The sequence below is a fragment of the Leguminivora glycinivorella genome, chromosome 27, assembly GCF_023078275.1.
Source record: "Leguminivora glycinivorella isolate SPB_JAAS2020 chromosome 27, LegGlyc_1.1, whole genome shotgun sequence".
Classification (NCBI taxonomy): domain Eukaryota; kingdom Metazoa; phylum Arthropoda; class Insecta; order Lepidoptera; family Tortricidae; genus Leguminivora; species Leguminivora glycinivorella.
Window position 1 is genome coordinate 1,953,187 of NC_062997.1, and position 15,539 is coordinate 1,968,725.

The 15,539-nt window shown below is 37.2% G+C and overlaps 1 protein-coding gene across 3 annotated transcripts in view; it reads right to left on the reverse strand.

The window, feature by feature from the left end:
• LOC125240270 (myelin regulatory factor) overlaps positions 1–10,833 on the reverse strand; it is a 92,935-nt gene extending 82,102 nt beyond the window's left edge. For all 3 annotated transcript variants that reach the window (XM_048148132.1, XM_048148131.1, XM_048148130.1), the window contains exon 1: positions 10,552–10,833. In XM_048148132.1, the coding sequence (XP_048004089.1) occupies positions 10,552–10,582 (31 nt within the window). In that variant the 5' untranslated portion in view covers positions 10,583–10,833. The remainder of the gene's footprint in view (positions 1–10,551) is intronic.
• Positions 10,834–15,539: the final 4,706 nt, after the last annotated feature.

Genomic DNA, 15,539 nt, shown 5'->3' on the forward strand with positions numbered 1-15,539 from the left:
CGGCTCGCCGGCGGACCGGGAAGTTGGAGCTTAAACACGACCCAATAGTAAAAGTGTCTTAGAGAAGCGAAACGACGGGCCGGAGGCCGCAGGCCGCAGGCCCGTCGTGAGCTTCTCAAGACACTTTTAATATTGGGTCGTGTTTAAGCTCCAACTTACCTACAACTCTCACAGTAACTACGCGGAGGGCCGAAGGCCCGGAGCGTGCCTGAGAGGCTTCCAAGCACGCGAAGGCCGCAGGCCGAGCTGCGGGCAGAGTGCTCCCAAGCACGCGAAGGCCGCAGGCCGAGCTGCGTACAGACTGTGCTCCCAAGCAGAACGATAAGCAAAGTGTCTAAAAAGCGACGCGGCGGGCCGAAGGCCCGACGCGGAGCTTCGAAACGAAACCCAGCGAAGGCCGAAGGCCGAGCTCCGCGTAGGGCCGAAGGCCCGGAGCGTCCCTGATCGGCTCGCCGGCGGACCGGGAAGTTGGAGCTTAAACACGACCCAATAGTAAAAGTGTCTTAGAGAAGCGAAACGACGGGCCGGAGGCCGCAGGCCGCAGGCCCGTCGTGAGCTTCTCAAGACACTTTTACTATTGGGTCGTGTTTAAGCTCCAACTTCCCTACAACCCCCACAGTAACTACGCGGAGGGCCGAAGGCCCGGAGCGTGTCTGACAGGCTCCCAAGCACGCGAAGGCCGCAGGCCGAGCTGCGGGCAGAGTGCTCCCAAGCACGCGAAGGCCGCAGGCCGAGCTGCGTACAGACTGTGCTCCCAAGCAAAACAATAACAGTAAGTATCTTAACAAGCGAAGCGGCGGGCCGAAGGCCCGACGCGGAGCTTCGAAACCCAGCGAAGGCCGAAGGCCGAGCTCCGCGTAGGACCGAAGGCCCGGAGCGTCCCTGATCGGCTCGCCGGCGGACCGGGAAGTTGGAGCTTAAACACGACCCAATAGTAAAAGTGTCTTAGAGAAGCGAAACCGTCGTGAGCTTCTCAAGACACTTTTACTATTGGGTCGTGTTTAAGCTCCAACTTCCCTACAACCCACACAGTAACTACGCGGAGGGCCGAAGGCCCGGAGCGTGTCTGACAGGCTCCCAAGCACGCGAGGCCGCAGGCCGAGCTGCGGGCAGAGAGTGCTCCCAAGCACGCAAAGGTTAAAGCAAAAAAGCAAACAAGCAAAGCAATAAATCAAACAAGCAAAGCACAAAAACAAAAAGCAAAAGCATAAGCAAAGCACAAAAGCAAAACAAAAAAAGAACACCGCGGGGCCCTCGGGCCCCGCGCACCTTTAAAAAACTAGTTATATATTATTAGAGGTGAAATAGTAATGACAAATCCAAGTTTTCCACCTCGAAAGCTCATGGTGTCATAATTAAATTCATGAAAATCCGTAAAATTTTGTAACCTTTTCTGACTTTTGTTAAATTTTACCACCAAAAACTTTTTGAACGGCAAAAGTGGCTATGAACAATTTGTTTTCTACTAAATTATCGTTATTAAGAATATAATTTTGTCTTGGTAAGCCATATATTTACTAAGATACAGCCATTCAAAGTTTTGCACAATTTCGACAAAAGGGAAAAGTAGTTGGAGCTGTTCAGAGGTGTATAATCTTTTTTAATCCATACTGAAGATGAATTCTTACGTAGTCCACAAGGCTTCATTTCTCAACCGAAGCTGGAACCACCAACTCCTCAGGTTCTGCTTAAAATGAACAATTCTCTGTACTTACAAAGAAGGTTGTACCAGCAGTTGTGGTTGCGAGAAAGTAAGTGTGATAAATTTTTTAAGGTTTTTCATAATTGGTACCAAATTTCATCACTTTGCATAGTGCTAACGGTTACTGGCTGAATGATTATCCGCGGACGGACGGACGGACGGACGGACGGACGGACGGACGGACGGACGGACGGACAGACAGACATGGCGAAACTATAAGGGTTCCTAGTTGACTACGGAACCCTAAAAACGGAGCTCGAATAGGTAAATCATGAAGAAATACATCTGAAACTAATACTATTTCAAATTTTATGTAGAAATGTGAATTCATAAATGAGAAAAATATCACAAAATTGTGTGGCAATAATATAAATAATTACAGACAATTTTTTATGAGCGAAAAAATTACTCGAGAGTGAAAGAATAAAATAAGAGTAGTAAACAAATCAGTGCGAGCAACTATTTGAAGCATAGAGTGGATTAAAAAGTAACGAGCAAACAAATTGTATAAATAATTAATGAAAGAATAAAAATTAAAATGTTATGGAATAAATGAGCGACTACAATTTATAAGATGTAGATGAAAAAGACCGTTCGCGCGTTCGTTTCCTAATAATGGATTAAAAAAAAGTAAATCCATACTAATATTATAAATGGGAAAATGTGTGTGTCTGTTTGTCAGTCTTTCACGGCAAAACGGAGCGATGAATTGACGTGATTTTTTAAGTGGAGATAGTTGAATTGAATGGATGGCGAGTGACATAGGCTACTTTTTGTCTCTTTCCGAAGCCGCGGGCAAAAGCTAGTGAATAATAAGTGAATAAGTGAATGAGTGAATGAATGAAACCGCTCTCCGCTCGCCCCTGCACCGCGGAGCCCTGCCCGCGTTGACGTGTGTAAAGTAGATAATGGAGCCGACAAATGTAACATGAAGAACTGCTTATGCAGTATAAGCTCTGAATTCCGTACAAATATTAAGACAATACGATACGATACAGGTCAATTCTCCATACAAACGCTCTCGACTATTTCCTCCCTGGTTTTTGAAGATAGAGCAATGATTTTTTCAACACAGATTATTATTATTTTTATCTGTGTCGGACCGTTTTGATATTTTTGTTATTTTTTTTTTTTTTTTTATTATTTATTTAATTTTAAGAAATAAATAAATAAAAAATAAATTTTTACTTTAAGACGCTAGAGCCAATCAAAGTTTTCAATATGGCTCAAAAAAAGGTGTGATACTCAAGATCGGTAACTATTAGCCAAAAAATCTAAACGGTCCGACACAGATTATTTCATTGTTATTCAGATTCTCAAATTTCGTTTCGTTTAAATAAGTTTTGAAGGAGGAAACAGTCGAGAGCGGAACCTCGATTTTAAAGATTTTTTTCGCAATATCTTTTAACTGAGTTGTTCTTAATGGACATTTTTTTTCGATAAATCTAGTTAATAACACTAGTATATTTAACTGAAATTCCCAAATTGAAAGGGGGACTCCTTTCCATTTTAGCATTTTCGCTCCCGTAGCGTCTTAACTCTGTGTGGTGCCGCGGAGCCGATTACTTCTGGTCTGCGAGTTGCTACACAGAGTAAAGCGCTTTACGTGTCGCGCTTGCATTACTCCGCCGGAGCTGACGAGGTGGTGGAGTACATTCGCCGGAAGACTGGCTACACGCTGAGGGTGCAACAGCTGCAGTCGCGCCACTACGTGTACTTTACTTCATTTTTTGTGCGCCTGCCGCGCACGCTTCAGGACACCATCGCGTGCGCAGACTTCTGGCCGAAGGGTGTGGTATTTCGGCGGTTCCGGGGCAACCTGCCGAATCCGACGCAACGGAGCCAGGCTGTTACGTGGTCACCCAAATCTAATGTTTAATTTGTATTATTTTTTGTATTATTTATCGGTTGTGTCTTGTTTTGTATTTTGTAGTTTCACAGTGCCTTAGTGTAAATTGTAGCTGTGTTACTTTTTGATTAAATAAATAAATTAATTAATATTGCTAAAACTGAAAGGTTCGTGTAGTGTGAGAGGTGAAGGTATTTATTTTTAAAATGAATGTGTTTTAATTTACTTTTAGTAAATAAGTTGTTTAATTTGTGGGAAAATGATGATGATGATGATGATGATGACGATGAATGAATCAATGAGTAGGTAAATGAAAAAATCTGTGAATGAGACAATGTTCAATATAGATGAATAAATGATTAATGATGAACGAATGAATGAGGGAATGATGAACTAATTAATGAGTGAATGATAAATACATAAATAAACAATGTGAGTGCATGAATAAATAAAAAAAGTGCACTAAAACTCCCTATATATATCTAGAAAGGATTTATCATTCTCCTGAGGGTCCCCGATAGTCCTGCGCCTCTATTGGCTGACAATAGTACAAGTCCCGTTCATTTCCTTGACACCGTTCCGATCTTTAGATTATCCAATTGATTCTATTGTAAGGATAAAGGGGATATAGTTGCACAAACTTTCATTAAATACATACATACATACATACACTCATGCGAAAACACGAACCCGAATATAGAACCTCGTTCTGTGTAAAGAAGTCGGTAAAAAAGAAATAAACAGTGACGAAGTAGAAATTGTAAGTCCATGGGGTCCCAGCGCGAACAAGTTGTTCACAGAAATCGCGAAGCGTCTGGTTGAGGTAACTGGTGACCGAAGAGCTGGCGACTTCCTCGCACAACGTTCATTAGCATTGCGATACAGCGAGGATGGACTGGCGACTTTTTATTACAAGCTTTTATTTAACTTGCCTTGTTAGTGTGTTAGTTTCGATCAAAACGTAGGAGCTAAATTTGACCCACTTCCCGGTTTCTGATTGATCTGAAATTTTGCACACATGTGTAAATCACGTGACAATGCATCATGGTATCATGGAGCTGATCTGACGATGTGTCATAATGGTATCATGGAGCTGATCTGATGATGGAGCAGAAAGGTGGTCATAGGAATTATATTATGAAACGTCGTATTCCCGTCGAGTAAGGGGTTTTTAGAAACGCCTCGGAAAGCAGCAGATGACTGTTGAAAGAAAGGTACAGTCGGCGATAAAAGCTTGTTCCAAAAATATTTTTTTTGCAAAAAAACTTATTACTTAGTCCGTTTTCACATTATCCGATCCAATATCGGATGTCGACCGATATCCCATACATTACAGGCGCCATCTTGGATTTTTTCCATTGAAATCCTTCCGACATCCGATATCGGATCGGATAATGTGAAAACGGACTTAATATCAGTCGTTACTCTGTTGACGGTCAAATCCCTTGGGTGAAAGCTGGCTGGGTCAGGCAAGCATATCTCAAGGTGCGTAACCGAATGGCACAAACGCTCACGAAACGAAACGCTCGTAGATATCTAAGTACATATCTCTATGACATTCTCTAGAACATTCATACTCGAAATTTTACTTAAAAAAAAAACATGCATGTAAAATACCTACAGACTTTGTGATATGAACAGCAAATTATAAAACTATGGTTAGTACTATTTAATACTAGATTAAGTACCTACTATTATTATTTATACCAAAACGAACTATAATAGAAATGCAAATTGTAATATGATGATGTGACGTGTAAATTATTATTTATGAATAAATGATTGAATTGAATTGAATCTATCGCTCTTGCGTATAGGCGCGACAGAGCCAGACTACCTTTCGCGACGTTTCGTTTTCGTTTCGCGTCGGAGAAATGCCATTCGGCTACGAGGTCTGGTGCCTTCTATCAAAGATTCAAAGAAAGAAAAAGATTTTAACTGTGGAACTGGAACTGGAAGCAGTGATAAACGCATTTTTTGCGTTGTAGTTAGGACGTTATAGTGAGGGGAAAAGTTTTGTGTTACACTCGGGTGCAAATGTATTTTACTTCTTGTGTGTTAAAAAACTCGCAGGTTCAGGATTCTATTCTCGAACCACTCGCTTCGCTCGTGGTTCAACTATAGAATCCTTTCACTTGCTCGTTTTTCAATTCCACACTCGGCGTTAAAATACAACTTTGCCCCCTTGTATAACAAATAACTATTAATGAATCTAACGACGTGTCGAATTGAGCGGAAGTAACACACGGTGTATAGACGGTATATAGAAATGTTAAACTATATCTAGGCTTCCACATACTGTTTCTGGTTGTGTCTATCAAAACAAGTTATTGTAATATTTTTAAAATATATGCTAGACGAAACAAATATAGACTTTATGAATTGAAATGAATACATTAAGATGATTCAACATATTCGAGGTCATAGTTCGATATATCGTATTTTAAGACGACCGGTCTGGCCCAGTCGGTAGTGACTGTCTGCTAATCTAATGGTCCGCGTTCGAATCCCGGTAAGGGCATTTATTTGTGTGATGAACAGATGTGCTCCTGAGTCAGGGATGTTTTCCATTATTTCAGTTTTTTACATACATAGATATTATATCGTTGTCTGAGTACAACACAAGCATTTTGAGGTTACTGTGGGGCTCAGTCAATCTGTGTAAAAATGTTCTATAACATTTATTTATATACACACAAGCTTTTGCCCGCGGCTTCGCTTGCGTTAGAAAGGTACAAAAAGTAGCTTATGTCACTCTCCATCCCTTCAACTATCTCCACTTAAAAAATCAAGTCAATTCGTCGCTCTGTTTTGCCGTGAAAGACGGACAAACAAACAGACACACACTTTCCCATTTATAATATTAGTATGGATACACAGATATTCATTATTACATTTATAAGGACCTATTTTTATAATTTCAATACCTGTTCTCTTCTGTTTTGTATAGCCTAGAATAACGTCTATTTATTTAAGACCTTATTACGGCCTGGAACTCCATGAAATATGTGAGCATAGCACTGTATTAAGTTTGAAAAATTATATATTATTAAGGTTTTGTTTTTTTTTTGGATTTGTTACTTGAGTAAGAGCCTAGAACTCGTGAGTTCTGTAAACGATGGAGCTAGATCTTTTATTTGGGTCCAAAATTACGTTTGTGTGTTTATAAATTACACCAGCAGAGCATGTGTGAAGTTAGCATATCAATTTATTTGAAAATAACTACCAAATGCTGGTGATGGTCAGTGCTTTGGTTTTTTTTTGTCAGGAACTCCTGGTTTTCGTGTGGCGGAGCTGTGTACTAAATTTTAATCCATTCGGGAACAAATGATATGCTGCAGTGGGGAGTTAGCATATCAATTTGTCAATTAGTAACGATTTTTCGTATAAATATGCCAGAACTATTGTTATAAAGTATCAGGAACTCTAGAACTATTGTGCATGCTAATAGAACTCCAATAAATACTTGATTTGCTAGACTTTGATATGCCAACTTCACAGACATTATTGTATTGTATAGTCAACAACACAGCTGTGAGTACAAAGTGCCAGAAATATGTATATACCTTAATGCACAGGTAATAAAGTCCTATATACATATTATTGGCACTTTGTCTATATTCATATCATAGCTGTGTTGTTGACTGTACAGTCAACCAATTGGAACCCTTGGCCACTCTACAACCATGTCAAAATGACAAGCAGTAAGAAATATCTTACAATCTGATTAATAACGTCACTATGACATAGTTCTACCACACCTCGGACACTGGCGATCAAATATATTGAAAGAGGCGCATTCCTAGCACACAGTCTTAGCTCTTGTAGGTGAACGCGTACTATGCTTGTATGAGTGAAATATGACAGGTCGACTGTGCGTGTTTTTGACAGGCGGTAACTGTGAGGTAACCGAGAGGGGGTGGGCGGCACTTTCAGCGGGGAGCGGGAGTGGTCATACTGTACGATAGTACTCTTTATTATACTGTGGTTCTACAGTGGCCTAGGGTTTCAATTAGTTAACTGCACATGCACTCGTCCTGTAATTAAATTCACTAAGTATTTATTTATAGAATATACTATAAATCACATTCTTTTCAGCATTCTGTGAAGATAAGTAGTGATTTTATGGCACAGACTGCGATTTTACTACATTCTTATGTAAAACTATTGCTATTGCTGTTATATAATATTATGGCACTTCAAATTTTAGATAACAACAGATGTTTTTCAAAGTCATAATACGAAAATTGCGGAATGTTCCATACAAACCTCCACCCCCTATTTTAGGGAAGCGGGGGGTTAGAAAGAGACAGAAAGTAGCCTATGTCAATCACCATTACTTCAACTAACTCCACTTAAAAAAGTCATGTCAATTCGTCGCTCCGTTTTGCCGTGAAAGATGGACAAACAAACAGACACACACACTTTCCCATTTATAATATTAGTATAGTATGCAACAGATGTTTTTCAAGGTCATTTATATACGTTATACGGATATTTGTCTAGTTAAGATAAAACGTACATACATACAATCACGCCTGTATCCCATAAAGGGGTAGGCAGAGGACATGAAACTACTCAAAGTTCCAGTGCCACTCTTGGGGTTGCAAGAAAACGAAAATTGTGACATTGCAGTGACAGGTTGCCAGCCTCTCGCTTGCGACGCAATTTAAACCGTATCCCATAGTCAACTTCTCGACGCCCACGGGAAGAAAGGGGATGATGAAATTCTTAACCCGTCACCACACGGTAAAACACGGTAACACGGTAAAACACACAAACACGGGTTAACACGGTATAACCTAACCACAAATTAACAAAAAAAACCGACATAGTAGACAGATTTTCATGAAACATGGCTAAGAAAAGAAAACTCCCGACTAATTTAGCTTTCAGACAAAAAAAACTAAATCAAAATCGGTTCATCCGTTCGAGAGCTAAATAATATTCATTACTTATACCATTCTTCGATTTTTATAGTAGACCTAATATAGGTAGAGTCGTTTTGCGTGAGAGCTCTATTGTTACAGGGATTTGTTCACATGGCTTTATTCTTGTTTATATCAAACAAAACGGTATTTATAAAATAATTATAATACGACGGAATTGTTCCAAAAGGGGTCAAAATTACCTGTATTTGACTATAATTAGCTTTATTATATATTTTACAGTAAAATCGTATTTAAATAACCTAACCACAAAATTAAAATTTTGAAAAAACCCCCGAGCGCGACATAGTAGACCGATTTTCATGAAACAGGCTAAGAACACTCCCGACTTACTCAGCTTTCAGACAAAAAAAACTGAATTCAAATCGGTTCATCCGTTCGGGAGCTATGATGCCACACAGACACACACACACACACACACACACACACACACACACACACACACACACAGACAGATACGTCAAACTTTAAAAATACAATTTTACCATTCAATAGATTTAATGTTAGAATCGTATTTTGTTTTGATAATAATCCGGCTCGAAGGACCAATTTTAACCGGTTTTAAAAACTGTTTGCTTAAGTCAGTACGTAATAGTACATTACATCAGAGGCCGGGAAAATGAGGATTTCCGGCCAAGTGGGTATAATTATACGACTCCGTTTTCACGGAGGCATGTAAATAACTAAAGGACAATATTTTATTTATTAAGTGACAAAATACAAATACACTCAAACGTCAAGCAAGTTCCAGATATATACATGACAGTACTGACAGCTTACTTAAAAAAGAATTTAAAATATGTATTTTGAGATGTTCAAAGACAATATTTCATTGCATGTTTGAGAAAAGGTACTTTAACGGTTAATTATACGACTGTGGGAAATAACTACACATGGCCAGCTGGGCCATTTTTTTTAAAGTTGACCACCCCACTTTTTTTGATTTGGAAATTTCTCCTATCAGGATCGAAAGAGCTCACGATTCTGAGTATTAATCGCGTAAAAAATACCCATGTTACAAAAAAATGGGGTGGACAACTTTGAAAAAAAAAAACCCAGCTGAATTTTTAAATATACCTACTTTTCAAAATATCCGGTTAAAAGGACCAACAATTAGGTATTATACTTCCGGGTCAGAGGTTAAAAGAAATAGTTATTTCTTTTACAAGGGGAAAAGTTGTTCAACCGCACGTGCCATTATTGACACCCGAGCAAGCGAAAAATTCCAATATTGAACCACGAGCGTAGCGAGCGGTTCAAAAGCGGAATCTTGAGCGTTGCGAGGGTTTCAAGGCACGAAGGTTAAACAAACTTTGCCACCGGGTGAAACACAATTTTTTTCACCACACCAACACGAACAAAATACTGACTCTAAAACATCAAAATAAATGAAATCCATCGATATATTCAATATTGATTCAAAATCATCATTTATAGCTAAATTCTACTAGCCAGCTTAAGAAATCAAGTTAAAATTTGTTTGAAATCACTTTGCACTCTTGTGGATAAAATGCAATTTTGATATCTGTTTTCGAATAGCAAAGTAAGTCTTTATTAGTTGGTATGATGAAAAAATTTTTTTTTCGTTTGTGCCAATTGCATATCGCTAGCTAGAGACCTCGGTTATAATATTTTCAACTGTCATTTTTATAATACAGCGGATTATTAATATACTTGAAGATTATACGGTTAAGAGGACCAACACTTCCGGTCATTTCATACTCCGGTCCGGGTCAAAGTAAAAAAAAAAAGGTTTTTTGCTTGTGCAAATTGCCAGAGACATCCGTTATCCGCAAAATGTCATTTTCATCTGTCAATTTTATTAAATCCACATATGTACATAACAGTATTAAAGTTAAATCTTTTTTTTTTTTTTCATTATTTAACTTTAAAATCATATAAGACGCAGCCAAATAAAGGAAATAAAAATAAAATAAAATAAACAACACAATTAAAACTAAAACACAATCTAGAACTTTTGTTGTTGTTGTCACCGGAAACAACAATTTAAAAAAGACAAACCAACATAACACAACAACATATATACTTACATATCGACGACAAATCTGTCATCAAATCCATAGTAAAATGTCCTCCACTTTACCAGGATTCATTCCCCCCATTCTTTACAGTGTCTCTCTGTCTCTCAAAAACATGGTGACACTGATACATCAAACTATAGTCATCACATATCCGATTACACTCAATAACACGCACTGCACACTATGTTTTCACTAGAACACACTATAATAACAATACCAACGTAGAAATAGTGTTAGAATTAGGAATGAGCTAAATTTTTCCTAGGACTTCTCGACATAAAAACAGCCGGACCGTCACTGAACCAAACAGGTTTACATTGCTTTGCGTAGGCGCACCACGTGATAGTTCCTAAGAAGTTCAGCCGCTCGACGGTAGATGGCGTGAATGTCAATTTAGTAATGTAGAGCAAAGTTAGGAAAATGTTTCAGAGCTGGAATATGTGTAAAAAATTGGAAAAATAATGTTTAAAGGTTGTTGAATTTATTTTTGTCGAATGTATTCAATATTACATGTATTTAATACTTTAAAAGTATTATCCAAGATTCAAGAGGACTGGAAAGTTAAAACTAGGTAGGTATACTATGCACATGGAAGAAAAATAAGAATTACCTACATGGGAAAAAAAGTTTTCAATTTAAGGATTTTTTAATGGACAACAAAATTTTGTGTAATATTTATAGATTGTTAGTTATACAGCTTCAGTAAGTGGATTGTTAAAACATCAACGGTACCTCTGCAAATAATAATTTCTCTACCGGTTTTATTTGTAATTGATTATGTATGTATTGTAGACGTAGAGTCGATAATCGTAAATATTTTTGCCACTGACATATAAATACAACAATATTAATAGATACATAATATTGTTGTATTTAAATTTAAAATACGTAAATTTAAATTAGTCCATTATAACGCTTCAATTCCTCTCTAATAAAAGTGAATACATACATTTTCAAAACTTCCGCCGCTCCCCGCTAGATGGCGTTAAAATCAATATACGAAAGTTAATTAAATCATTCACAAAGTGTATCAAACCATGTCGATTCTTATACATTTTGATTGATTAATTCTACCACGATTTGATTTGGCATATTTTTACGTTATCAACAATATGTTTTTAATATTAACTGCGTTTTTTTATTTTACTATACACCGTGTTTCACTTAACACTAAAAACCTGAAAACACATTGTTCAGAATCGAGAGTAGAATCGATTGTGGGGGTAATATTTTTGTTTAAATTAGTATTATTAGTTATTTTTTACGTGCCCATTCTATTGTACTCGTAATACAACATTGTGTATATCGCATTGCTAGAGGTTGTTTACCTTTTTTCAGTATTTAGGGGTATTAATACTGGCCGGTTACTTGGACGATTATTTTTTCCGCTACTAGTTTGACGTTGTTTGTCAGTTTAATCTATGTTTATCATAAGTCATAACAAATTGAACTCGTACCTAATTACAACCTTGTCATTTTGAATATTGAGTTTATTTGCTTACTGCGATTACCTGTCCAATTTGAAGTTTACTGTGACAAAGCTTTAAAGTGTTTTACAGTGACATCTTAGCTGTCTATTGGTAAACCTTATGTCGTTGCAGTAACGTACACAAATAAATAGTCTTATGGTTTATGATGGTAGTTAGCAATTATTTTATTGAGTGTAGAGCTACAAGTCAAGTAGAGCTGTACAGAAAATTAAAAATTCAATTAAAAAAAAAGTAACGATCAGATTAAAAGATGAATACTCTAGATGAGTTTAAAAAAATAAAAATCAGTTGGGGTGTCTGAGGTTTTGAGTGATACCGGAAACACCGTGTATAACTTTGTTTAAAAAGTATGATGATTTTATAAATGATTTTCATGATAATAAGTTGGCAGGTTTTTGGGTAAATAGCTATTTGTTTTACAAGGGGGCAAAGTTGTTGTTTAACCGCACGTGCCGATATTGATAACCGAGCAAGCGAAAGATTCCAATATAGAACCGCGAGCGTAGCGAGTTAACTTGATTTTTTTAAAAGATAGTTGAAGAGATGGTGTGTGACATAGGCTACTGTTTGTCTCTTTTTAACCCCCCACTTTCCTAAAATGGAGGGGTGGAAGTTTGTATGGAGCATCACGCAATTTTCGAAAAGCTGGTCTTGCCTGTGTGGTGACGGGTTAAGAATTTCACCACCCCCTTTCTTCCCGTGGGTGTCGTAGACGGCGACTATGGGATATGGGTTAAATTGTGGCGTAGGCGAGAGGCTGGCAACCTGTCACTGCAATGTCACAGTTTCGTTTTCTTTCAACCCCTTATTTGCCAAGAGTGGCACTGAAGCTTTAGTAGTTTCATGTGTTCTGCCTACCCCTTTATGGAATACAGGCGTGATTGTATGTTGTTGTTGTAGTCTTCCAAAAATAAAACCTCTTACGTACATAGTCACGTGACAATTATGACAACCTTGAAGAGTCGACGACAGCGGTAACTATGGCAACGGTCTTCAAAACAGTTCAAACAGTGGTGTTGATTTTGCGATAAAATTTTATATTGAACGAAAATGTGCTTTGTAAAACCCACGTCTTAGTGAAAGTGTATAAATTAAGGAAATCAAAAAGTAAGCCTGTTTTTAATAATAGATAAATATCGTCACTACTTTTAAAAAAACTTGTATCTTCGTCTGTCAATGAAAAGAAAATTGTAGTAAGTATGTATGGAATGCATATAGACTTACTGCGTTTTAACTTTAAGGAGCAGCGTGAGATAGGTACGAGATTTTTTCAAAGTAGTGACGATATGTTAAGGGGGCACTTGCCAGTAAATTCGTATTTAAAAGAGTAGAATCTGTTAGCTGTCTTTGCACTAAAATAAATGGGTGCGTATCGATCGGTATAACTATTTTTGATATATTTTTAGTCGTTATAACGATTATTTGATATAATTATTGAATCGTATTGGCAGGGTGCAAAGCGGGTGGAGGGGGTAGCTAAAACGATCACAGCGCACACTACGGCCAAAATTGACATTGTTGTCGCTGACTTACACTGTCAAATCCATATTGCAGTAAACATTTTCATATCGTTTTTGAGATAAATTTAATATGGGCCTAGTAAAGTTTGTTGTGGTGAATTGTAATGACTCCAAGAAAAATAGAAACTAAATTCTAGCTATTTCCAAGACCGTGGTGGAAACGTAACCACCGTTTAAGTGGATAATTGCCGTACGAAGAAAAGTGTCATCTCACCTCCGAAGTTTTACATAAAGTGCGTAATCATTTGATACAAGTATTGAATTGAATTTACGGTGAATTTGTAGTGCAAACTTTATTGGAGGTAGAAAAAGCCAATCCCAGTTATGTTCCTAAATCATTTGAGTTGTTTTCTCATGTGTGCTCCTGTGTACAAATCGAAACGGATTGACGAAAATGCGTAAATATCGAGGTTTCAATGGGACGAAGAAGCACGAGAGCAATAGAAGCAGAAGCAGTCCATCCACTGAAGGCTTATAACATTTTAAATAAAATTCCTGAGAACTTATTTCATCGCATTGATGATTACATATTTGATGTGATATCTGGTAAACTTCCAATATTTTCAAGTAAATGAAACAAATTTTGTAATGTATGTATATTATAATTCAAAGTTATTATAGAGTTTGTTTTTATTTTACAATAAACCCTGTACCCTGTAAATGATATTTATAAAATAATACCTACAGTTAGCCTATGAAAATGACATAGCATAGCAGTGAACTGATCAACAATTTCAAAAGCCAATGATTTATTTATACTTTATTGCACATAAGTACAAATGGTGGAATAATGTCTTCAATTTCTATAAAATGCCCAGCTAGCACCAATTTCTTGCAATTAATAATCGCCTCGGGTCGGAAAATGATTTCGTAAGTGATGGCACGAAACCCCGTTCTAGTCACCAGTTTGTTACTTTCTCACTGAAAATAACAATTTTAATGTTATTGGCGATAATGTTATAACCACCATCGTCCAAAATTGTCTAATATAGTAAAATAACACAAGATTTCATTAATTTTTTTCACAATGTTTACTTACTTCTCGCTTGACCGCGGCGACAATATTGTCCATAATGGTCACCTGTCACGTGGCGTTGTCGTCGCGCACGGTCCCAATAACAACAAATAAGATACTGACAAATTGTATAATTCTTATTTAATATAATGATATTTTTTTCGAATAACATTTATTATAACATACTTTGAATATAATGCTTATTTCCTATAATAAATAAATTGTATAACACAAATTATTTCTGAAGCCCAGTTAGAATTGCACAATAAATTAGATCCATCATTTACCAGAAAAGTAGATTAGGTTACAACTGTGACCCTTACACACAACGCGCTGTTACCAGACAAACAGGTTAGGTTAGAACTCTGACCCTTAAACATACGTACTGCTATCAGAAAAGTAGGTTAGGTTAGGTTAGAACTGTGATCCCTTCAAAAAATAATAAAATTAATTCATGAAATGTTTTATACTGTTTCCTAGTTATATTATACTAGTCGTATATCAATAGATAGTTATACCACACCACGGTTATTACAAATAAGTGTTATACGAAATAATGATTATACAAAATAAAAGTAGATATTTTGTGGTTATACCAAATGTTAATTATGTCAAATGAGTAATTATACCCTCCAGATATATACCAAATGTTGTTATATCAAATGTTACTATACCAAAAAAAGTTATACTAATCATTACACACCCAAAATAAATATACCAAGTGAAGGATTGTCATCATAAACGTCATATAATTTATGGGAATTTGTCATCGTAAATGGCACGCCTAGTTAACTTGGTCTGATCCATACTACTATTATAAATGGGAAAGTGTGTGTGTGTCTGTTTGTTTGTCCGTCTTTCACTGCAGAACGGAGTGACGAATTGACGTGATTTTTTTAACTGGAGATAGTTGAAGAGATGGAGAGTGACATAGGCTACTTTCTGTCTCTTTCTAACGCGAGCGAAGCCGCG